At 46.0% G+C, this 26,183-nt stretch overlaps 1 protein-coding gene across 2 annotated transcripts in view; it reads right to left on the bottom strand.

Moving 5' to 3' along the window:
- Positions 1–3,218, bottom strand: part of GALNT18 (polypeptide N-acetylgalactosaminyltransferase 18) — a 2,649,737-nt gene extending 2,646,519 nt beyond the window's left edge. The window contains exon 1 of one of the 2 annotated variants that reach the window (XM_069623645.1): positions 2,601–3,218. In XM_069623645.1, coding sequence (XP_069479746.1) covers positions 2,601–2,835 — 235 coding nt within the window. In that variant the 5' untranslated portion in view covers positions 2,836–3,218. The remainder of the gene's footprint in view (positions 1–2,600) is intronic. The other variant, XM_069623646.1, reaches the window with a different exon arrangement.
- Between the last annotated feature and the right edge of the window lie 22,965 nt (positions 3,219–26,183).

The raw sequence follows: 26,183 nt of genomic DNA, 5'->3' as shown, positions 1-26,183 counted from the left end.
GGGGAAGCCGCCGATTTGAATTGAAGCATACTATTATTTCTGTACGCTGTTCTATTCTAGTGGGATGATATTGGTGTTAATTGAATCACCAATGACCCACATGTTTCATTAAGTATTGAAAAACATTAAGCATCCAAGTGTGGTGGGCGTCCTTCCTTCACTCCCAGGCCGGTGGTGGTCACCTCCAGCAGATTAATATCGGTCGCCACTTCCTGGGTGGCCCAGTCAGGTTGGTCCATGGCCCACGGTTGCCAATGCCATGATTGAGGGCCCATCACCAGGCCTGCACGTGCCGCTAGCTCCAGGCACGGCACTGCGCCACCTGCACACTCTACTTTTTATGCCTATCTGCTCTGCTAGCTCCTTGCGGTGCCCATAACCAGACCCGTATTCTATATGAGGCTGCATAAAACATGAGCACACGGTTAAAGGGCATTTATTTAGATAGGTGTGTAATCATCTATTTTTATGAGCACAGTTGGATGGCCTTGTGCAATGAAAGCAAAGCCTTCCGCAGCAATGGGCAATCGGCTCATAATGAGAAAATATACGGGGTTGCAAAGCAGAGGCAATTTGGAAGCTTTAGTGGCTGGCTAAGAACAGTAAGCAGTGCTATAGTGTCGAATGTGCACAGGTCATTGGAGGTGTAAATGTACTCCAGATATACTGTTGTTTGTGCCACTCGGAGGATCTATATAGGGATTGGAGGGCATGGGAAATGCAGCTGTTCTTTTTTCAGGCGTGGTTCACTATTCAGTGCCACCTAGGGAACGCCCCCAACCCACAGTGCCAGGAAAGCAAGCCGCCACACACCATGATGACATTTCTTAAGCTTGTCCAGGCAAAGTACAAACTAACTGAGCCACACACCAAGGGAACAGTTCTTAAGCTTGTCCAGGCAAAGTACAAACTAACTGAGCCACACACCAAGGGAACAGTTCTTAAGCTTGTCCAGCAAAGTACAAACTAACTGGGCCACACACCAAGGGAACAGTTCTTAAGCTTGTCTAGCAAAGTACAAACTAACTGAGCCACACACCAAGGGGACAGTTCTTTAGCTTGTCCAGGCAAAGTACAAACTAACTGAGCCACACACCAAGGGAACATTTCTCAAGCTTGTGCAGGCAAAGTACAAACTAACTGAGCCACACACCAAGGGAACAGTTCTGAAGCTTGTCCAGCAAAGTACAAACTAACTGAGCCACACACCAAGGGAACAGTTCTTAAGCTTGTCTAGGCAAAGTACAAACTAACTGAGCCACACACCAAGGGTACAGTTCTTTAGCTTGTCCAGGCAAAGTACAAACTAACTGAGCCACACACCAAGGGAACATTTCTCAAGCTTGTGCAGGCAAAGTACAAACTAACTGAGCCACACACCAAGGGAACAGTTCTGAAGCTTGTCCAGCAAAGTACAAACTAACTGAGCCACACACCAAGGGAACAGTTCTTAAGCTTGTCTAGGCAAAGTACAAACTAACTGAGCCACACACCAAGGGAACATTTTTAAGCGTGTCTAGGCAAAGTACAAACTAAGTGAGATTTACCGGTGCGTGGGGGAAGGAGTGTAATAATTGACTGGGTCAGCGGCGGCGTGGAGGGACTCCCGACAACTGCTGTATATGCCGTGTACAGCAGTCCTCGGTGTGGCAGAGCACTAGCGCCCAGCCACAGCAGCCGCAGCTCACTCCCACACGCGGGCACCTCGTTACGGGCGCGTAAGGACGCACCTCCCTTAACACACAGCGCTGGGATTTTTTAATTTTTTATTTATCAACACTTGATAGCCTTTTTGGGTCAAAAATATATAATCTTCCACTCATTTACTTTTAACAACAGTGACCTGAGATGTGAACAAAAACCGCCCAGGTTGTGAAGGAACACACGTTGTGATACAATAACTCTCTCATGGTGGAGGCAGTGGACTGAGCGGGTGTGTTGCCGGCACGCCGCACAGAGCACCCTTGTTTACAAGCTGGCAGAAACGGAATTGGGAACATTAAGGTTTCTATGTCATCTCAAGTCCACATTGCCTTCGGCGGAGGAGCCATGCCAACGTGCGCCTCGAGCCGGCACGCCTGGGAATCACCTTCACCTCTGCGCGTCCCTGAGCCAATTAAATGAGAGATGCAGCATTGCCCACGAGTAGCAGAAGCGAGCGCGAGCGCTCTGCAAAGCATCGCGCGGCGCCCGTGTCCCCACATCGCGCAATCATCTCGAATGAAGGCAGACAGACACCGTGGGCACTGGAATCCGGGGGCTCGTGTGCGTGCGCACACCCACCCCGCAACACCCTCCACATACACACACTGCGCGGAAATCATGCCACCTGCCAGCAAAGAGTACGGACCTGGCTGCCACGGACTGCGGGTGCAGTGTTAGCAAATCGCCTGCTATAAATAAACAAGTCTCCGAAATACATGACATCTCTGCCAACATCTTTATATGCCCTCCTTCATTGGGGTCAAGTGAGCAGCCTGGGAAGCGCCCTGGCATGCACAGCGCTGCGCCGGCGTCCAGCCACGGGGTTCCACTTTACAGAGGAATCAGGAGAGAGAATGGGCTGAGAGCGGGACCCCGGACAAGCAGTGCCACCCTACCTTGGATGTGCTGGTTGATGACACTTTCCAGGCGATCCAGGCGCTCAATAATCCGCAAAGTGTCCCCCTTGTCCTCTTCTAACTTTTTCTCAGGGACCGGCTCCTGCACTTTGACATACACACTGGCGATGTAGTTGGTGACCCAGCCCACGTAGAGCAGGCATATGATGTTAGTCATTCCACTGAGGATCACACAAGTGGACACCAAAGTTTTGGTTTTCCTGGTGCAGACCATTCTGAGATCCCTCCATATAGCTCCAAGAACCGTAATCCAAAATCAACGAGGCTAAAAAAATACCAATCCGCCCGTCAGCACATTTCCATTCAAAGAGCTAGGATTCCACCGACTGAAATACCTTTGCCTGCCCTGAAGCTGCTCTCAGACCTGGGAGCTACGGAGCGCGCCTGAAGTGTGGGGTGTGAGAGGAGCCCGCTGCATGGCTCCCTTTATCGTAAGAACCAATGTCTGCCAGTCCAAGGGAGTAACGCGGGCAGGCAAGGGCTCACGTGCTGTTAACTTACTTTCCCAGCCCGGGCTGCTTCCCAATGCAGCTACAATAGCCACAGTGAGAATCACACCCACGACATGAGCAGCATTCGGGGGAACCGGGCTGCACTGACTTCAATTGACAGCTCGCCGGTCCAATGAGGGGCTGACTGCAGAGGCTGTGTTCACAAGCCAGCCTGGCCAACCAGAGAAAAAAGAGCTGTGGGTTTCGGCGTATCAAAGATGTGAGGCGTGTGGCACGTCTGGCGATGCATGCCCGAGGACTGCTTCGTTGTGCTCATGTCATGACAAGAAGCACCTTTGTTACACGCGTGCTTTGACGCGTGCCTCAGTCAAGTTGCATCTTGAACTGTTCCGTTTCCATAATGTTTGACATTCCGTTTCCATTTTAATCTTTCAGCGCCCATTATCATAATTTGAACATGAACGTGATCAGGAAACCGCATTTGGTCAAGAACACGTTTGTTGTTTTTTTATGCCACGCTAAAAAGACATAAACACAGTCCCACGGTTGTCATTTTCACTTTCCCAGGTAGATTTCTCGTGCTGCGCTTTCAAAATAAATTATAAACCTACATGAGATGAACATTTTGGAATGTTTGCAGTTCTCTTTTCTCATTTGTTGCCGACTTTGAAGCTGGGCGAGTTAAGACCACTCTTTAACTAAAATTTTTAATGTCACTCAAAATCTTAAAGCATGTATTTACGGGTTTATGGCAGCATTTACTTTGAATATACAGAAATAAACTAGTTCAAATGAAATGGCAATACAAAACATAAACTCCAGCTAGATAGATACATTTGGAATTAAAAACAAATAAATATATGTAAATGTATTACGAAATACAAATCCTTAAACTAAACCTACAATAAGAGCAAAACTTGTTTGGGTATAACTGCACACTTCTATGAAATGTAGCATGCTCAATTTACAATAGTCATCCATCCTTTCGGAAAAGGAAAACAACGGAGACAATTCATAGTTTTAAAATATGTGTCACTGAAATGGGTAATGTATGAGGCAAAGAAGAACCTCGTGTGAAGGATTGCAATCTGGCAAGACTGTAGACGCCCTACCTACATTCTAAACCATCAATCAGCCCCACCTCCAATACACCAGAATGGACCCAAACAGATTTGCATGAGCAGGAATAAACATGCATACAATTAAAATCATAAACCTCCTTGTCCAGTTTTGGTAATGGGGACAGATCGGCAGGTTTATCTCCTCTAAAGGTCGTGAATCGTTGGCTAGTTGCAACACCGCGAAAATACTATTATTACCCAATGATAAAAGGAGTGTCCAGTCAAGGTTGTATACAAATATTTACTTTATTATTATCACAACAGTCTAACAACACTACAAAATACAACCCAACCTGTAAAGGAATGCAGAAGACAGACAATTTAAAATAAGGAAAATGGATATACTCTGGATACTGGTAATAATACAGGGCGCCTGGCTAGGTCCTAATATGCCCAGGAGAGTGACCGTATATTCAAACAAAAAATCAGGATGGGAGAACCACACTTTTGAGATTCAGGATAATATTAGTTTAATCTCTGAATGTTGGTGATGATACATATAATACATCGATTGTTAGCATAATAACAGACAGACAGACAGTTGTACATTTGATATGCAGGTGTACCACTAGGTACCACCCTCAAGAGTGTGGAGGGTGTTAGCCTTCTGATGGTGCAAGATCTCTTGGATACACAGTTAACAAGGGTTTACAACACAAGAGTGAATGCAGCCCCCCAGGACCTCAGTTGGTCCATGGGTATTGTCATAGGAAAAAACACAACAACAGGTGTGTACAAGTATGCATGGGGTGAGGTTGTGTCATAGATCGACACTGTAGTGTTTCGGCTACAGGGTACGAAGACTGGACGTATGTGACTGGGCTGGCCTTCTTCAGGATGGAGGTGAAGGGATCCCATCCTGATTTTTTGTTTGAATATATATACTCTGGATACTGACAGGAAGGTATTCGGTATGGTTAATAACCACAACAGCTTGTAAAGGTTTCTTGGCTTCAGCCCAAAGGGAGCAAATGGTCGTAAAATGTTTCTATGGGCCTTCTGGGAAGTACCATGGGGGAGCAGAACCACACTGTATCTTTTGGTGTTGGTGCTCTTGGTGCTCGACAGGTTCAAATCAGTTTCAGGGCACTTTGCAGGCTTCTGTGACAGAGTTCGAGATGGGAGTCAGCTGAGGGTATAAGGCGGCAAGACGGTTTGGCGAGCGAATCTCAACAAATGGCTGCAGGCTTGCCTACACAGCAGCTCAGGGTCAGCAATCATTGTCTCAGTGCTGATCGGCAGTTCTGAAGCTCTGGTCAAGATGTCTGGGGTGTCTTTAAGCGACTGCGGCTTGACAACAGTCAGTGTTGCAGTCGGTTGCGATCGAGGAACTTGACTTGCTCGAAAATGTCCTTTAAGGCGGACGGTGGTAGATGCTCATCGAGGCACTTCTACCAGCTTCTTCAATGGACTTGTGTTGTCCTTTAAGGAGAATGGCCCAAAACTAAGGAGTGTATTGCAGACAGTGCCTTGTCCTGGGTTTCGGGTTCAGAGACCTTCTGGCACTTCCCACCTAGAAAGCTTGCTGCGGAGCCTAGCAGGGCACGCTGTGTGCTGGCTAGGTACCGGTTCAGGAGCAGCTAGAGGTCCTCTGAGATCCTTTTCTCCCTCTGTACCCTGTGAGACGTTTTAGGGAGGGTTCTTGCTTCTCTCTTTGGATACCCTGGCCTTCCTTTCCCAACTGAAGATGTAAGGCAGAATGTACCTGCAGCCAGGGTCCAAGGTTGAGTTCTTCTTTCTTTCTTCTTGGAAAGTCTTCAGTTGATCTGCCAAAAGAGGGGCTCATCCCTCTATAAAGCCAAATGAGCCACAGTGACTGGTGTAGGCTAAACCTACCTTAGTGAACCAATCCTGGGACCCTGCCAACAATCTGCTGTATGTGTGAGGTCATAACCAGCGTGCTTTACAACAGGAAAGGTAAAGGGGTGAAAACAGGAGCAAGGTATGCCCCAGAACTAATATGGGAGAACCCTTCTCTCAACAGAAAGAGCTCTGGGCTCCCATCCTACTGTCTGTTGTGTTCAAAGAGTATCTCTGGTTAACAGTTCCCCCTGTGTAGTTCTCCCTTGAAGCTGCTGAGAGACCAGACTCTCTTGCTCCTGCAAACCACATTTGACTACCTTATGAATGGGGTTCACTGCCATCGATACTGAGAGGCGGGAGCTGACTTCAAGGTGACACAGTTAGATATGAAATGCTGCTGGGTTTCCTGTATCATTTGTTATACTCTGCAGCCAGGCCTGGTGCAGGCCTATTTGAAGTACGCCCTGTTGGTATGATAATTGCTGTCACCAGCTCCAGGACCTCCCAAACTAGCAGGGTGGTTGCATGGAACCTTTGTCAGTTAATCAGGCTGACCATGGCACGAGCAAGTTGGTCCTCCCCTATTCTGGGAATGACATTGTACACTCCTTGGCTGTAACATTACAACTAAATATAACTGGGGCGGACTGTGCCTGTAGGCGTTGTCTAGCCTGGAGTACGTGGGTCTATGCTTTGTCGTGCTGTGAGCATAGGAAAATGTGTGGGGATTAGCCCCAAACATTTTCTTAAGGTCAGACTACCATCATTTCATTTAATAAAAAAAATAAAAAACCCAAAGCTCCATGCGGATGGTCGAATTCCTCACTCCCCCCCCCAGCTTCAATATGTGAACCACCACCATAATGACCCTGCTGAGGGTATGGTTCATCATCTAGGTGAAAGTACCAGCTTAGGCTATCTGCATTTTCATGCAAGGACTCTGCCTTGTGCTGGATGTCCATATCTTATCGCTGTAGGGATATGGCCCAGTGCAAAAGCTTAGGGTTCTCCCCTTGCATGTCCATTTACCATCTAAGAGGACAGTGGTTTGTTTGGATGGTAAAGTGAGACCCAAAGATGTAGGGTTTCAGCTTCTTTACTGCTTGACACAACTGCAGAAACCTCTTTTTCAATGATGGTCCAGTAATGACATGAGCAAATCATCCCGGCTATAATGGGGTTTTAGCCGGTTGACGTGAAAGACTCTGCCCTTTCATGTCAATGAGAACATTTTATCTCACTGACTTTTTCCAGCACACAATAAGGCCCAGTCCACTTTTCCGAGAGGGCATCGGGTTTGACCGGTTCCATAATCCACACTGACTGGCCTGGAAAATAAACTGTCACTGTGGCCTCTGGTCGTGCCAATGTTTCATCAGCTCCTGACAGGCCTTTAGATTCTTTGTCGACTGTTCAATGTACTTTGTCATTCTAGACTGAAGGTCAGGTATAAAGTCCACCACATCTTGTGTGGGGGATGAGGGTTTACCCTCCCATCCTTCTTTCACTAGACTGCGGTCTATCTCATATAAAGTGTCCAAAGAAAAGCTCAAAGGAGCTAAACCCTACCCCATTCTGTGGCACCTCCCTGCAGGCGAACAATAGCTATGGCACATAAAACTGGGGATCATACAAAAGTGTCACCCTCATTTGTGCGCCCCCGCAGTTACTGCAACTTGGAGGGCGCACAAAATGAGGGCGACATTTACTGCGCCCAAGCAGAGCAGGGGGCTGCGGGGGTGTCCACCGCTCTGCTTGGGCGCCGTAACGGGAGTCGGGGGTTGCGGGGGACACAAAAGAAATAAAAAAGAAAAGCACCCTGTGGCGTCAGCTTTAACCCACGTTAGTGGGAGGAGCTGACGCCGCAGGGATGGCAGGGTGCAGGCGGCACACACAGAAGTGTGCCGCCATAAAAGGTAAGTTGGGGGTGGGGGTGGGAAGGGAGAAGCAGGCTGGGGAAGCAGGCACAGTGATCTATATGGTTACTGCGTTGCATTGCGTCGCAACTGGCATCGACATTTCGGCCATCGCAGTTATGGGCGGTGCAGTGATCACATAGATCCATAAAACGGACTTAGGAACAGTGCTATATGGCTGCTGTAATTAAATGTTAGAAAAAATATATAAGACATTTTAACAAAATCACCAGTCATCACTGTTACATCACAGTGCCCTCTGTTGAAAGTTGAACTGATTATAAAAAAGGTAATTCAGCTGGCTTATATTTTGCTCAGCCTCTCTAAAAATACAGGCATAGTGAAAGGATGCTGAGACAAAGGGCCCAAGGTAGCCGTGAGACGCTCTGGGCCTGTTGCTTTCCAATTTTTAGGCACAACGTACATATGCAATTGTGTCACTTTAAAATACAGATTTGTTACTGGTCAAAATGAAGCTCAAATCTTTCTTTAAAAGATACAACGCCAGCAATTGAGTGCACCTTCTCCATCCAAATCAACCCCTGAGAGTGATGATGTTGTGTCACCAGATGAACCACTAATGGGTTTTCACCTAACATAATCTTCTGAGAAGCCCTGAATAGGGATAGTCAAAATGTATTTGCCAAAAGTCAAAAAAACACCAAGATCAGACTATTTTCCAAATTCAAAACGACTGGTAACTAATTAGAAAAATGTTAAGTTTTTAAAGTAGATATTTTTAAGTTGTGTTTTTATTTTGCTAAAAATATGTTTCAATTATATGCAAATAAAAAAAATGGAAAAAAGCATACTTAGCTATTTTTTGGACAGTAAAACTCCAACATCATTTGTGAACAAAGTATCTATAACTTTGCAACTAAGTTAAGATTGGTAGCTAGCTATATGTGCTATATGTGTGATGTGTGGTTGAGGTGAGTAGAGTTGCTCTTTTTGTAAGTGTGGAAAAAGCAACTATATTACATTTATAACAAAATTATTTTCCCTCTAACTTTCCAATCAAGACAACATGGGGGCTATATGTGGGGTTATTTCATAATGTAGTAGTAGTCCGAAATTAGTAAGTATAGCTGTGAATGTGAATGGAATTAGAGTAATCTTTGTGAGAAAGACCATTCCTAAACTGTACCTCTGGTGCGAGATCCCTATATTTTCTATTACCAACCGGGGTGGAGGACGCTACCAATCAGATAGCTTGGATCGTGGGCTGCATCTTCCAATGCAAGTAAGCCCGCTTCCCCCACCCTACAATCTTTCCCCCACCCTCCCTTCCCTTCACTTCCAATTTTACATCCCTCCCACTCTCAGCCACACTTGCCTAATTACTTCAGTGTGGGTGGTGCCTACCGCTGCTGCTTTTGTCACTCCGTGTCCCTGCTGGTTGCCATGGAAATGGAATAGCATCTTAAGTAAGTATTTTGTTTCATTGAACGGGACGCTGCAAGGCATCCAGTTCATTGAAACAAAATATATTGCTCTTAGCACCCAAATTTCCGGAATACAAACTCAGGGTGCTGATAGCAAAAATACCTGATCCAACCTGTTAAGGAATTCAATCAGGCGATACACCCTGGTCTCAGCCTAGTATGCAGCGCACACATGAAATACTTATTTTATTATGTCTATAGGTTCATTATTCTGAGTGATATACCACTCATATCACACCCCTTCTCAAAATACCCTGTGGTCACAATGGACCAGGAATCAGGCTAGTTGCTAAAGATATAATTTATTTATTTATTTAAAATTCAAATCAAAACATATACTTTTAATAGGGAGCAGCAATAACAGATAGGTAGGTAGGTAAGGCAGTTAAATTCACTTTTAGTAACACAGACTATAAAACACAGAGAAAAGAACATGTTTGGCTTGTTTGAAAGATAGCACTTGAGTTAAGATTTCCCCCTGCAAAATGCCTTCACCCACAAATAAAGAACTCTAAACAGATATAAGGAAGCAGCAGGTATTCAGGAGTAAAGAACAGAAACAGAATTCAAATCTAGCCTTCCCTCCCCAAAGAAAAGAGAAAAACAGATTTGAAATCTTACACTTACAAATGACATTCGAAAATGGCTGTGTGAAACAATGAATGTGTGCAAAAATCCTTAAATCAATATACATTTCTATGGGAGAAACATTGACAAGATGCTAACAATCATAAGATATAGTGTGAGCCAAATTAAACACTTTGAATCTTAATGGAAGTTTGAAAATAATTGAAAAGAAGAATCACACGTGTAAAACTTTGCAGAAATGCGAATTACTGCCTAAAAGTGACCAAACAGATTTTAAGAAAAACAGGTGAAATATACTGATTGGTAGTGTGGTTTCTGTGTTGGGATGTAGCTGCTGGTCTTATGTATAAGTCAGAGTTGAAATGAAGTCTCTAGCTATAACACTCAGGACAATATGCAAGGTTGAATGAGAGGCGTTTTTAGAAAAATCGGGCAGTGAAAACAGAAAAGAACTCAGTTTGGACAAGAAAATATTTACTATGGGTTCTTCTATGACTAGAGAATTCCGGCTAGAATACCAAGGAGGGACAAAGTAAGCTCTGGAGTTGATTCATGACTTCAACACCAAATCCCCAGTGTCCTCTCCTGGCGGAACCAGTCGGATCATTCGAAGTAGGATAGATGGTTTAAGATTTACACAAGAAGAAAATGACTAAAGAAATTGCGCTTAACAAGATAGATCAAAGACAGGATTGCAATAAGGATTCTGACAATGTGACAAGTTATTAAGGTAAGGATTGGATGGTTTAGGGATTGGGATGGAACAAAACATGGTATGCTATGATTTTTTATGCTTCCTATTAATACTTACAGTCTACTTTAATTTAAGATTTTGGACCGTCAAGGGTTCTAATCATTACACGGATCAGTCTAACTAAGGACAGCAGGGCACATCTGGCAGAACAGGATGAGCTTTGTGGTTCTGGTCACCTGGACTGCAGTGGACTGGACTGGTGTGGCCCTTCTGGTTACTGGAGACTGGACATCAATGGGATGGCAAGTTTGCTGCAGGCAAGCCTTTAGAAGTAGCAAGCCAGCTGGATCAAGAGGCTTTCCTGGGGTCTTGGGATTTGTTTCAGAATTTTGAAGCCTAGCTGAAAAATAGTTCACCAATACTGAGGCCTTAGCTTGGTAAGTAAAATCAGGAATCAGGAACAAGGACGGAGAATTCAGGAACATGTCGCCACACAGAAAATCAGGATGAAGTTAGGAATCAGTTTGTCTGTGTGCTGTGAGGTCCCTTATGTACCCTGCCACATGAGATCACTAAATTATAATGCAGGGGCAGTCCTACAACCCACACCCATGATGCTATGATTGGCAAGAGCATAGTTTCCACCTTGCTCTTTGCTGGTTGGATAACAGAAAAGGCTGTCATGTTTTATGGTATTACTTTTACAATGTCTAGGAACCTCCCCTAACTCCTAGAACCAAAATCTAATTTTTCCCACAAATACATATTTATACAGTGATGACTTCTGAGAAAATCAGATGCACTGGTTACATATTTCGTAGGTCAAATTTCAATCCAAATCCCCAGTTTGTGGGACTTGGTTTAGGCTTTCTGTGAAATTTTGGCAATTTTAACCATGAAAGATTTGGCCTAAAATTTCCCAATTTTGTACATAGATGCGCATTTACCCCTGGGATATATGTAAAAAATGTCATGTACCAATTTCCATACTTTCTTCACAAAAGGTTATCCTTCACAACTTCTGTTCTTTGTGCAGTACAGGGTTCAATCACGTCTTCAGAGAAAGAGCATACAATTATAGTTAAAACTACCAACTTTCAGATTTCTCCTCATTCTTTTCTTTCAACTGGCAGCAGCTGTCAAATTCCTTTGAACAGAATCAGGGGCCCTTTCCTTTGACTGAAGTTTCCTGTCTTTCACGCTTGACAGGTAAGAGTCTTAGCCTGCTATTGTCTCAGTCTTAGGCAAAGGCGATTGTCTGATGCACTGGGGAACCCCCCCATTGTCCTGGGATTCAAAGCCCCCATGCTCACAATTAGCATTTCCTGCTACAGAGGTTCATGAGGTGTCACCCTTTCTCAGGGCTGGCACACTGGAATAGCAGGATTTTTTTTCTTTAACATAGTTTGCCATTCAGTCTGCGTTTTTGCTTTGATGTATACTTTTAAATCTTAACTTTTAAACATATAGAATTAAACAGTTTATATGTGTGTTTCTAACATTAGCAAAGCCTTTTTACATTCTTGAATAATCAAGCCTTTATACCATAATAGACTTTTTAAAATAGGCGATTTTGCTCTTCATTCTGTCAAAAGCACATTTAACTTATTTCTTTTAAATTCGGTTTTCCTCTGCAGCAAATACCCATTTTAGTCAGCTCTAGTTCTTCCCTTGAGTGCTGAAATGGTTTGCAGCATGGATACATGTATCATGCCTTTGTTTAGAGTCTTCCTCTGCACAGCTGATTCTTGATACTTGTTGCAAAGTTTTAGCCGCGTTTCCCATGGAGAAATGAAACAAAACCTCGGGTTTGCTTTTACAAAGATACTTTTTCCTGGAGCTGTCATTCAAATGGGGCCCGGTTCCTGTGAGCCACAATGGATGATCCTGAGCATTTCAGGGCCTTTTTTGATTATAGTGGTTTATGGGAAATGAATGGATTTAGTGCAAAACAGCACTTTGAAGGTTGAAAAATGACAATTAAAAGAGGGATTTGGGGTTTTTCAGCACAGTAATGCTGCTTCTTTCCTTTGCTCCATTTTGAATGTGGCAGAGCCCACTGGCATGCTCCTGCAGTGAGTACTCTGTTCTCACCCCACCTGAACTATGTGTGGCAAGGTGTGCAGCCTTTTTCTGGTTGTGACAAAAATGCAGTTTTAAAGACTTTGGGGTGCACAGGAGTCTGTGCGGTCATTTTGGGCTGTTTCTTTCACCATTGCAGTAAAGTGATGCAGTGAGGCACACTGGAGTGGGTCAAAATATCCCACAAACCTGCCAGATCAGGTATTGCTGATAAACTATCACTCTGACTGGTTAGCTGACATTTCCCCAACGAGTCCTCATCGAAGGTCTCTTGATTGATGCAAATTCCATATGCACCCCTGTATGATCTTAAGCCTTGAACGGTTAGATTTCCAAAAAGGTGCCAAGGTCCCCATGTGAGTCTTTTTACACAGAAAGCTAATTGTGCTCCACTGGTTAGTGGCAGGCTTTCTACCTTATTGTGCAATACAGCATACAGTACTTCAGTGGTGAAGCCCAGGGACCTCTGTGTCAGTACAGTACCGAATCCAAAATCTTAAAGCTATTGTTCTGGAAGAGTAAATTGTATGATACAATTCCCATGTATGGCCATGTGTTACGCAGTTGTTGGTCGTGCAGAGTATGGGCTATCCCTCTGTTCCCAAGTATCAGACTGACAATCACGGTAATACCGCCAGAGTGATGTTTAGGGCCAAAGGTGGTAGTCCGTAGAGCCAAGACTCGGGAACAACCGGAAAAAACCCCTGGAGCGCTGCAAAGGAAGGTATAAGGTTATGTAATAGTACAGAGTGTAGTAATCTTAGTGAAAACATCCAGGGCACTAAATACCTGTGAGTACTGAAGCGTTGTCTCAGGGAGTCGGACGTAGGCGTTAGCCAGTGGTTAGAAAGTGGCAGCGGGTCCGGGCAGATATGGCAGCAGGTCCGGGCAGGTGACCACCTAAGACAGGACCGGAGTCCTGATGTAACACATGATCCGTAGAGTGTACCAGAGCAGTCCGAGGGGCTAAACACAAGGCAGTCCGTAGGGCAGAGCGTAGGTTGGCATCAGTGGATCCAAATTCCAAGGTAAGAAGAGGGCCAAGACACAAGCAATCCGTTGGGCAAAGTAGTTCGTCAACAAATAATCCAAGATTCCAAAGCAGACAAGGGTTAGGTACTGAGCGGTCCGTTGAACAAGGAAGTAAGGAGTCTGAAACGAAGCGCAAGCGACACGTGATCCAGAGAGAACAGCTGTGAAGCAACGCTTTCCGTAACCGGACTCCTTTTATCCATGGAAAGGAAACACGTGACCACTGTCACGTGACACATGTACCCAAGCGTTGCAGTATTGCTAGGCAACGAGTCACGTGCTCCGAGCCACGCTGGGTCGCGCAGTCCTCCATGCGTTTCTGTGATGAAGAAGCCTCCAGTTCGCTTGCCACAAACATGAAGGGCGATAAACTCCAGCCCTGCCGAGCATGCCACGCCGTGCCCCATAGCGTGACACCTGATAAGGCAATAAGGTACCCCTGTCGGGACGTGTGTGTTTGGGTGCTGGTTGGGAAGAGGCTGTGGATGTGGAGGGGCGTGTCTTCGTAGGAAGAGTAGTAGCTTGTGCGGGGAGCGGTGTGACAGAATCCCCCCGCAAGGGCCCACGACCCCGTGGGCTAGCCGGGTTGTCCCTATGAAACTGCGACACCAGAAGAGGGGCCCGGACGTCATGGGAGGGAACCCAGGATCGGTCCTCGGGACCATAACCCAGCTAGTCCACCAGGTACTGGAGGCGGCCCCTATGGAAGCGTGACCGAGGATGGCACTGACCTCAAAAACGTCCTGGGAAGACACAGAGATGGGGGCGGGAGGAACAAGGACGCGAGTGGAAGCAAGGTATGGCTTAAGGAGGGAGACATGGAAAACCGGGTGGATCCGCCAAGCACGCGGAACAGACAGACGCAGGGCCACGGGATTTAGGATTCCGATGATCCGATAGGGGCCCACAAAGCGGGGCAACAGCTTGCGACAACCAGGGATTCGCAAGTGTCTGGTCGACAACCACACCCGATCGCCCACATGATACACCGGCGCCTCGACCCGCTTACGGTCTGCCTTAACCTTCATCACCGACTGAGCCTCGCGGAGGTGGACCAAAGTTTGTGAATGAACACCGGCTAGATCACGCACGCAGGCGTTAGCAGCAGGAGTGACAGAGGAGAAACCAGGGAGCGGTAGGGCGAGAGGATGTTGTCCATACAGAGAATAGAAGGGAGAGAACCCAGTGGCCGAATGACGGGAATTATTGTATGCAAACTCAGCAAGGTAGAGCAGCTTGAACCAGGAGTCCTGGTACTGAAGGGACAGACAGCGCAGGTACTGTTCTAGGGCTTGGTTAACCCTCTCCGTCTGCCCATCGCTTTCAGGGTGGTATGCCGAAGAGAAGCGAGCATCGATCCCCAGAAGTCCGGTAAGAGCATGCCAGAAGCAGGACGTGAACTGGGATCCCCGGTCCGATATAATGACATGTGGTAGACCGAAAAGACAGAAAACGGTCTTGAAGAACAGGCGAGCCAGTGTTGGGGCCGATGGTATGCCTGTGCAGGGAATGAAACAGGCCATTTTCATGTATAAGTCGACGATAACCCGTATGGTATCGTAACCCTGTCTGCGAGGTAGATCAGTGATGAGGTCCATAGAGATGGTGTGCCAAGGCCTGGGAGGTATGGGTAATGGCAGGAGCAACCCCAATGGCCGTCCTCTGCGTGTTTTGCATTATGCACATATAGGACATGTGTTTACATAGTTTTCTATGTCCTTTCTCATGGATGGCCACCAGCACCAGCGTTGTAACAATTCAAGGGTGCGTTGTTGCCCGGGATGGCCATTTATGGCCGCATCATGTGACCATGCAAGCGCCTGGTTGCGTGCATCTCATGTAGGAAGGAATAGTTTGCCCTGAATGAAAGGTAGCCCGTCCTGGAGTGTAATGTCCCATTCCGTGAGTTTATGAGGATGTTGAGAAACCCATTGTCTGATGGCAGTGAGCATGGGTGGCGAGGGCGTACACATGCAAACAACATGGCTTTTCCCCAATAGTGTGTCTGGAAATGAAACCAAGGATTCACCACCGGGAGATCGGGACAAAGCGTCAGCCTTGCCATGGATGAGGCCTGGTCTGTGTTTTACAACAAAATCGAAGGCAGCAAAAAACAAGTGCCAGCGTACCTGCCGGCTGTTTACACACTTCAGGGAGGCCAGGTCTTGCAGGTTTTTGTGGTCTGTATAAACCACCGTTTGGTGCTTTGCCCCCATGAGATGATCTCGCCATGTCTGGAGGGCGTCCTTGATGGCCAGCAGCTGTTTCTCGGTTACAGTGTAGTGAGTTTCGGCTGCCGAGAACTTCCGAGAATGATAGGCCACCGGATGTAACCGACCCGTGGCTGGACAAGGCTGGGACAACACCGCACCTAGTGCAAACGAAGAAGCGTCTGCTTCCAGGACATAAGGGAGGTCGGGATTGGGGTGTTGTAGGACCGGGTCAGAAGTAAACCTGGACGTGAGTGCCTCGAATGCCCTTTGCTGCGTAGGGGTCCAAGAGTACGGGACAAGAGGACTGGTCAAAGCGGTCAGGGGAGAAACGATGGAAGAGAAGCCGGCAATGAACCGTCGGTAGAAATTAGCGAAACCAAGAAAGGACTGAAGTTGTTTAATGTTAGTTGGAGAGGACATTCCATGACAGCACGAACCTTGGACTGGTTCATGGGCAAGCCTCTGGGGGAGATGTGGAAACCTAGGAACTCCACTTCCTTTGAATGGAAAGTATATTTCTCCAGTTTGGCGAACAAAGCGTTCGCCTTAAGGCGAGAGAGGACCTCTCTGACATGACAAATGTGTTCCTCCAACGAGGACGAGAAAACCAATATATCGTCCAGGTATACCACCACGTACGTATCCAAGATGTCAGAGAATACGTCATTGATAAACCGCTGGAAAGTTGTGGGAGCGTTACAAAGCCCAAAGGTCATTACGGTGTACTCAAATAACCCCTGCCGGGAGCAGAAGGCCGTCTTCCACTCATCCCCAAGTCGCATACGGATCAGGTTGTATGCCCCTCTTAGGTCCAACTTGGTGAAAACGGTAGCCCTTGTTAATCTGTCCAGCAGTGTGGAGATGAGTGGTAGAGGGTACCTGTTTTTTATGGTAACAGCATTCAACCTCCTGTAGTCCACACATGGACGCAAATCGCCTTCCTTTTTTGGCACGAAAAATATCGGACTGGCAGCAGGGGAACACGATGGACGGATGTGACCCAATTGCAACGCCTGATGGATGTATTCTTTGAGGGCCCGCTCCTCTGATTGGGACAATGAGTAGATCCTCCCCCTGGGTATAGGTGCATCCGGAACCAGATCAATCGGACAGTCGTATGGTCTATGTGGGGGTAGACCCTCCGCCGCTTTATCAAACACCATGTGGAATTCATGATACTCGATGGGGATATTAGCCAGGATGGCCCCCACGGTATGCAAAGGCCCTGTCTCTGACCTTACGTCATTAATGCGAGTAGAGGCCATGGCGCCTAGGATCGTGGTAGGAGAGGAGAGCGATTCGCCATCCACAAGACAAAACTGCTGACACACCTCTGACTCGAACGTGACTTGTCCTGTCCCCCAATTAATCAACGGGTTGTGTTGCCGTAACCAGGGTATTCCCATTATAACACCGAATTGTGGTGTAGTGATAAGGTCGAAAGACATGATTTCCCTGTGGGTGCTCTGAATCAATACTTCCAAGGGCGCAGTCTGAAACTGAATGGGGCCGGAAGACAAGGACTTGCCGTCAACAGCATGTACAGGTTCTGGGTGCTCTTTTCTGACCAGGGGTAGGTTGAGACGATGGGCCAAGGCTATATCGATAAAACAACCTGTGGCCCCAGAGTCAATTACAATATGAACCGCATGTGCGACCTCCCTAGTGGGTTTCATAAGGGTCTGGACTACTACTGGTCTGACAGGTCCGAAGGCGGGTTCAGAGGGGTTTGAAGACAGGCTCGCCGGTGCCCCTTGTATCATGGGCGAGCCCTCTGAAAACCCGGGGTTTTGTTCTTAGGGCGTCGGGGGCATTCCCTTACATAGTGCCCGTTTAACCCGCAATAAAAGCAGGCGTTATCCGCCCTCCGGCGTTCACGCTCGGACGGTGTTATCGGGCTTCGGATACCACCTATTTGCATGGGTTCGGAAGGGGTGGTAGAAGAGGCCTGGCCGGACTGGCTGGTGAACATTGTTTCTGTCCTTCTCTCGGATCTCCTTGCATCTATCTGTAAAGCGAGATCCACCAGATCCGAAAACACAGAGGGAAGGGCAGGAAACACTCAAAGCGCATCCTTCATGGTGTTACATAAGCCACGGTAGAACACAATCGCCTTTTTCTCCTCCGGCCAGGAAGTCTTGGCGACGAGTTGGTTATACCGAGCGATGTATTCTATCAACGATAGTTTACCCTGTGTTAGGTCCAGGAGTTCCAGATCCCTTGATTGAGCCTTATGGCGTGTATCAAAGACTTTGGCCATTTCCGTTATGAGAAGGTCAAAATCATACAAAGTGGAATAATCGTTTTCCAACATTGGATTTGCCCAGGTGGCCGCCACCCCAGATAAATGTGACAGAAGAAATGCGGCCTTTGTGACTGAATCGGGGAAAGCCAAGGGTTTGCACAAGAAGTAGAGTTTACATTGATTAATGAAGGTACGGTATTTCCGAGGGTCCCCCTCGTAGCGTTCTGGGGCAGCAAGAGGAACGGGTGTCAGAAGCAACACAGGAGTGGGTGCAGAGGCCGGAACAGGTGCTGGCTGATCCGGGGGGCCGGAGTCCCCGAATTCGGTGTCTGGGGGTAATGGGTAACGTGTGCTCTGTAAGGCGTCAAGACGGTCATGTATGGCGGTTGTGGCGGCGGCCATGTCGGTCCTGAGGGCCGCTACTGCTTGCATCAAAGCGATCACTGGGTCCCCGGTGGAGGGATTCATACTCTGGATGACCAAAAGGCTTCACAGTCTGTTACGCAGTTGTTGGTCGTGCAGAGTATGGGCTATCCCTCTGTTCCCAAGTATCAGACTGACAATCACGGTAATACCGCCAGAGTGATGTTTAGGGCCAAAGGTGGTAGTCCGTAGAGCCAGGACTCGGGAACAACCGGAAAAAACCCCTGGAGCGCTGCAAAGGAAGGTATAAGGTTATGTAATAGTACAGAGTGTAGTAATCTTAGTGAAAACATCCAGGGCACTAAATACCTGTGAGTACTGGAGCGTTGTCTCAGGGAGTCGGACGTAGGCGTTAGCCAGTGGTTAGAAAGTGGCAGCGGGTCCGGGCAGATATGGCAGCAGGTCCGGGCAGGTGACCACCTAAGACAGGACCGGAGTCCTGATGTAACACATGATCTGTAGAGTGTACCAGAGCAGTCCGAGGGGCTAAACACAAGGCAGTCTGTAGGGCAGAGCGTAGGTTGGCATCAGTGGATCCAAATTCCAAGGTAAGAAGAGGGCCAAGACACAAGCAATCCGTTGGGCAAAGTAGTTCGTCAACAAATAATCCAAGATTCCAAAGCAGACAAGGGTTAGGTACTGAGCGGTCCGTTGAACAAGGAAGTAAGGAGTCTGAAACGAAGCGCAAGCGACACGTGATCCAGAGAGAACAGCTGTGAAGCAACGCTTTCCGTAACCGGATTCCTTTTATCCATGGAAAGGAAACACGTGACCACTGTCACGTGACACATGTACCCAAGCGTTGCAGTATTGCTAGGCAACGAGTCACGTGCTCCGAGCCGCGCTGGGTCGCGCAGTCCTCCGTGCGTTTCTGTGATGAAGAAGCCTCCAGTTTGCTTGCCACAAACATGAAGGGCGATAAACTCCAGCCCTGCCGAGCATGCCAGGCCGTGCCCCATAGCGTGACACCTGATAAGGCAATAAGGTACCCCTGTCGGGACGTGTGTGTTTGGGTGCTGGTTGGGAAGAGGCTGTGGACGTGGAGGGGCGTGTCTTCGTAGGAAGAGTAGTAGCTTGTGCGGGGAGCGGTGTGACACCATGGCCTCTGCCTACCTGAAAAGTTACATTTGCAGTTATGTTGTATGTCATTCTTAGTGAGGAAATAGTTGATCATTATTGTGGAGTTGGAAGAGATGATGCTTCAACAGACCCCAAAACCTTATTAGGGAACGTAGAGGACTGCTTCAGAGTGGACAACTTTCTATATCTTGATTAAGAGGTATTTTCCATGTTAAGCTAAGAGTAAAAAAAAATCTTGCGGCATTTTGGCATTCAATCAGGTAGGAATATTTTTTGACTGATCATGAAAGAGTGGAAGCTGATGGGAGTGTATGCATCAATTGTCATGATTACTGATTATTACCATCTCCATTTTAGAGCTTTCATACTCTGCCATTTGTGGTCCTGAAGTAAGTGAACGTGATACGCAGGGAGATGTTGCACGTATATTTATTAAGATTTAATTACATGCAATAGTGATATGAACGGAGCACACACACCAGGCGGCCGTAGTGCCCGTGTAATTCTCTTCAACAGCCCGCTTCCTCGCGCTCCCTCCATTCCAGCCTCCGGTTCCATTTCAGAACCGTGGCTACAGCATACTACACATCCCTCTTCTTCCACAAGACGCCCTCACTCGGTAAAGTCCATCAAGTGACACGGTTTCTGATAACTCCTTCCAAACCTCGATGTTGGGGTAGATGCTGCTCCTGATGCCCCTGGTGCACCAGACACAGTGCCCGATGTACATGGAGAATCTGGTAAGGATAATTTACTTTTTGCTTTTTGTTTGCACACCCTCTCATCATTCCTACCATTACCACACCAAGACATGAACATCACCCGGCTATTATTCCACACTCTCCCATCTTTCGTTCTTCATTCTTACAGCATGCTTAAAAACCTAAGTCACCTCAATGGGCTTAAACCATTTACCGCCATTCTCCCTGAGCGCTTCTGGCAACTTAATCCTCACCCAGCATCCCACATTAGGAACCATACTCTCTCTGAACCTTCTGTTGTCATGAAAATTCTTATTGTTAAGTTGTCTTCTCCTGATCTTTTCTTCCACATCACCCAATGACACCTCCATACCCAACACCTCACTCATTCATCCCGGACATAGTTTGGTGTTAGCTTTCCTCCCTCTACTTAACTCAAAAGGAGACACCCCAGTTGTACTGTGTGGAGTAAACCTGTGTGTCACAATAGTCACCCTTACCACTTCCTTCCAATCTCTACTATTGGACCAAGCCCACCTTATCGCTTCCTTCAACAGCCTGTTGTACCTTTCTACAATCCCGTTGGTCTGTGGATGGTATATAGCACTGGTTTTATGGATGATGGACTTCACTTTTAAATACTCCTCCATCTCCTTGGACTTAAATTGTGAACCATTGTCTGTAAGGATCATCTCTGGGTAGCTACACACTTCCTCCAAAAACTCAACAACTCCTCTCGTCATTACACTAGTCAACATCTTAATCTTCGGCCATCTTGCCAACATATCAATAACAACCACACACAAAGTTTGACACCCCTCACTCCACACCGGACATAAAATATCAATAGCAAGTTTCTTACACGGTCTGTCCAGCACATCCGTCAATACCATAGGGTATTTTTCAGCCATACATCCTTTATCACAATTGCTGCAAAGGATACAGTTTCTGACCATCCTTTTGACCTGCAGATCACATCCCGGCCACCAATATGTGTTCCTTATTCTGTTCTTCATGACCCAACTGTATAATCCTTTCTCTGATGTCCTCCAGGGGAATAAGTTTGTCGCCCCTCATCAGGTAGCCATTTTGGATAATCAACTCATGTCGCACACTCCACAATCCTTCAACTCCTGCTTCTTGAACTTTGTTCATTGGAACCACGCTTTTATGTAGGTTTTCTAACACAAACAACATTTTTGCATCCTTTCCCATCTGATCCAACCATTCTTGCTTTGATACTGCAGTATCCTGAATTTCACAAATCATCTCTTGAGACTCCTCTTTATCTTCGCTCACTTCTTTGCGTTAAGTCATCCTCGACAAACAATCCACTGCGTAGTTCTTCGCCCCAGGTATGTAGGCCATTTCAAAGTTGAACTCTTGCAACCTGTAGATCCATCTTCTTATTCTACCTGACAACTTGTCCAGACCCTTCATAGTAAACACCTCCACCAGCGGATTATGGTCCATGTGCACTTCAAACTTTGTTACCCACACAAAACTTCTGAATTTGTTCACTGCCCACATAATATAAAGAGTCTCCTTCTTTATCGTTGCATAGGTCTTCTGTGCCCCTGTAAACAACTGTGACGCAAATGCTATGATTTTCTCCTTTCCTTCATGAACCTGAGTTAACACTGCCCCTAGTCCAACATTACTTGCATCCATTGTAATCATCGTACGTCTACCCTGCACATAATTCTTCAATGCCGGTGCTGTTTTCAATGCCTTCTTGATGTATTTGAACTCCACTTCACATTCTTCACTCCACACAAACTTCTTGTGCGTTTTCATCAAATCCTGAAGCTCCACTGTGTGATCTGAGAAGCCGCTGACATATTTCAAATAATATTTGGCCATACACAGAAACGTTCTAAGTTGTTCTTTGCAGGTTGGGGTGTCTATTTCTTCAATAGCGATGTCAGCTCAGACCTTGGTGGAACACCATCTTTTGATATAACATGCCAGATATTCGATTTCCTTGCTATTGATTCTCGACTTCTCCTTGCTGAGGGTCATTCCCATACTGTGCAATTTCACAAAGACTTTCTCTAACCCTGTCGTGCTCCTCTTCTGTATCCGCATATACAAGAATATCATCTTGAAAGAAGATGGCCCCTTCATCCTCATCAAATATCTGATATATTATCTTCTGGAAAACTGAAGACGCCGATACTAACCCAAAGGCATCCTGCGATACTGATACATGCCCTCCAGCGTAATAAATGCGGTCAGATGTCTTGACTCCCTATGTAATTTTACCTGATGATAGGCGGAAGTGAGATCCAAAGTGGAAAAAACTTTAGCTGACCCCATGGTTGACAACAGTTCCTGGATATTAGGCAATGGGTATCTGTCTGGAACAATACATTTATTCAACTCTCTTAAATCAATGCAGACACGCACCTTTACTGAGCTCTTTCTCACAATTACGAGTGGCGAGACCCACTCCGCAGCAACTATTCTTTTTATGATCCCTTGTTCTTCTAGTTTGCTCAGTTCCTGCTTTACTCCTTCTCTCATGGCTATTGGGACATTTCCTAGCTTCTGCACAACCGTCTTACATCCTTCTTTCAATTGGATGCGATGTGTGAAACCCTTCACACACCCGATTCCATTCTTCAATACTTCCATTCTTATTTTTTCCTTATCCAGTTCAAGAGACTCCACCACTTATACTTACTCATCCGCACTGGCATCCAGTTGTACCTTGAGTAACCTCTATGTGTCCAACTGAGTAGAGGAGATGCTCCTTTCTTTGAGACATACACTTTACCTATTGCTGTTCTGTCTTTAAAACCCAATGTATCTCTGAACCAGCCTATGATATCATTTTTGCACCACTGTAGGCCCTGGTATTAATGTCAACCTCATTCAACCATTCTGGATCTATCTTCTTCCATATTGCTTCTGGCAACAGTGTATACTTGGCTCTTGTGTCTGCCATCGTCCTTATTGGCTTTTCATTCAACATAATGATGGTCTTTGGACTATCCGCTTCTTCTTCATCCACAAAACATATTGTCGAAACGCACTCCTCTCCTTCATCAATACCATCGTTGCCAATCCAATTCATATTGTTTACTTCAATCCTGCAACACCTAGCGAGGTGTCCTCTCTGATTGCAATTCCTACATATTATCCGTAGAGCAGGACAGTCAGGACTGCTGGCCGAATGTGATGGGCTATCACATCTGAAACATGTTTTACTCAAATCTCTACCCCATTCATCATTTTGACCACATCGAAATCCTGTGTTACGTCCACGACCGTAACCACAGCCCTTCTGATAGGCCTGGAGCCCCCAAATTCTCAATTGTATCTTGATGCTGCCGGAACACTTATATCATCTCTTCTTCTCGCACCGGCGTTATAGTAATTGCCCACACTTGCAACATTATCTTCTTGTGCCACCTGCAGCATATTGACAGATGATTCCGACTTGACTGATACCTCTTTCACCCTATCTTCCAGAGCTTTAACACATCTCTCAGTATGTTCCACTTCCTTAGCAATTTGTAACACTACATCTAACGGTGGGTCATCTTAAGCCCATCATTTTGCACGCACCTCGGTACTGCTGCATTCAAACATGAACTGGTGCCTTAATCTTTCCTCCAGCTGTTGACCAAACTTGCAATTCCTGGCTAATTTTCTAACAGCTGTTATATATTGCTTGACGCTCTCTTCTGTTTCCTGCGTTCTTTTCCCAAACTTGTATCCCTCCAGAACGGTGCTCATCTTTTTCTCATAGTGTTTATTCATCTTCATTACACATTTCTTGTACTCGTTCATATCCCCACATTCTGCGGCCTTCAGGTCTGGTAGGTCTTCATATTTTTTCTGGCCAGCTGGCCCTAGACAATGCAACAGCAACAACTTCTTTCTTTCCACACTGTAATTCGTGCCGCACACCACACTGGCATAATGTTCAAAGGATTTCAACCACCTCTTCCAGGGCAAAACATGCTCACCAAACTCTGGTAAAAACATTGCTGGTGGCGGCACACTGTGCATTGACATGGTTCTATTTCCAGTCCCACCTATTTCAACCGTGTTGACCTTTCAATCTTCATTCTCCCTGATGCAGTATGTGTCTTTTGGTTATATCGTATCCTAGCCTTTGTTGTGACCTTTATATGTACATTTCAATTCCTCAGTGTATATTTTCAAACATTTTTGTTTAATTTGTACTAGGACAAGGAGGAGGAGGGGATTGGATCACCCTCGGTCCTTATTTTGCCTGTCTTTGCCAAGATGGCATCACGCCATGTGATGATGTCACTGCTGCAAATGTTCTTTCCTCTAATTTCCAGGTTTTTTTTAGGACTGCCCCCAACCCCAGACAACAGGCTTCCTCCTCAGCTCAGCTGATTCACTCCGCGTCAGCCCGCCCACCACTCAACTCTGATGGGCGCATCTGGTCTTTCTCCTCCTCACCTGGGCCAGCACCTTTGCAGCCGGCTGGCACACTGCTGGCTCGTTCTCCTCATCGCCACTTGAAGTAAGTGAACGCGATATGCGCGGATATGTTACACGTATATTTATTAAGATTTAATTACACGCAATAGGGATATGAACGGGGCACACACACCAGGCAGTCGTAGTGTCCGTGTAATTCTCTTCAACGGCCCGCTTCCTCGCGCTCCCTCCGTCCCAGCCTCCGGTTCCATTTCTGAACCATGGCTACAGCATACTACAGGCCCATTCATATATTGATGTGATCAGGAATGCTCTACTGAATGGTTTCTAGATTTTACTTTAACTCCACACACAGGTAATATCTTGGGAAGATACCTGAGAAAGTTTGAATTTGAAATACCAAAAATATATACAGTGGGCACTCCTAAAGGTTAGTACAACATTTCACAAAATTCAAAGTGTATAAGGGTGTGGGAAAGAAATATGCCTGGTACTTGGTGTGACATAGTATGCTAAAGGATATTGCCTTGAAAAACCTTCCAAGGTCACTGTCCCTGTACATCTTTCATTGAGTTGAATCTACAGATGACTACTCAAAATCTTCAAATTATTTACTTAGATATATTCAATGAAACACCAAATTGTTTATTCTTATACATGTTTTATGGTAACCCAAACAGTACTCATTAATGTCAAAGATAATAGGTTTAACATTTCTAACATCTTTATTTAAACAGTGTTCATAATACATTCTCATATTTTCATAACCTTCAAATAAATTTGAAAGTCACATCGGCTATTTTTAACATCCACTTCGAACTGCAAATGGTATTTTGTCTCTTTGCATTTCGGATCTATGGATCCTTCTTATGAGAGAGTTCTGAATCTTTACACAACTGATTTCAGTCCTGAATTTGTTTTAGATATCTTCCACTTCATTACTTAGACTGATCAATCACTACAAACATAGAAAAAAATATGTCTGAGTTCAGCTATGAGTAAATTACATAAAATCTATTATTCAATTCTCCTTGGTATTGTGGTGAATAATTGCAGATTATATGTTTTGTCCAAATTAAAAAATTGAGACTGCATTGAGAGATAAATACAAAAAGAGAGTGTAGAGGAGGTCCCAAATAAAGCCTGCACTCCAGTCACCCATTTTGAAGTTCCAGGAACATTCACACCAAAATATGTGATGTATGATGAGAAGATAAATCAGCAGAGAGCCGCAGTAGGGCTCTGCCCAGTGCCTATTAGAAGAGCAACACCTATTGAAGTACCCAGAAAACCATGGACAGTAAGATATCCATTGAGGATCCCTACAAGCAAATGAAAAGAA

Source organism: Ambystoma mexicanum, chromosome 11, assembly GCF_040938575.1.
Source record: "Ambystoma mexicanum isolate Mex_15411 chromosome 11, UKY_AmexF1_1, whole genome shotgun sequence".
Classification (NCBI taxonomy): Eukaryota; Metazoa; Chordata; class Amphibia; order Caudata; family Ambystomatidae; genus Ambystoma; species Ambystoma mexicanum.
This window is presented reverse-complemented; position numbering and strand designations above follow the sequence as displayed.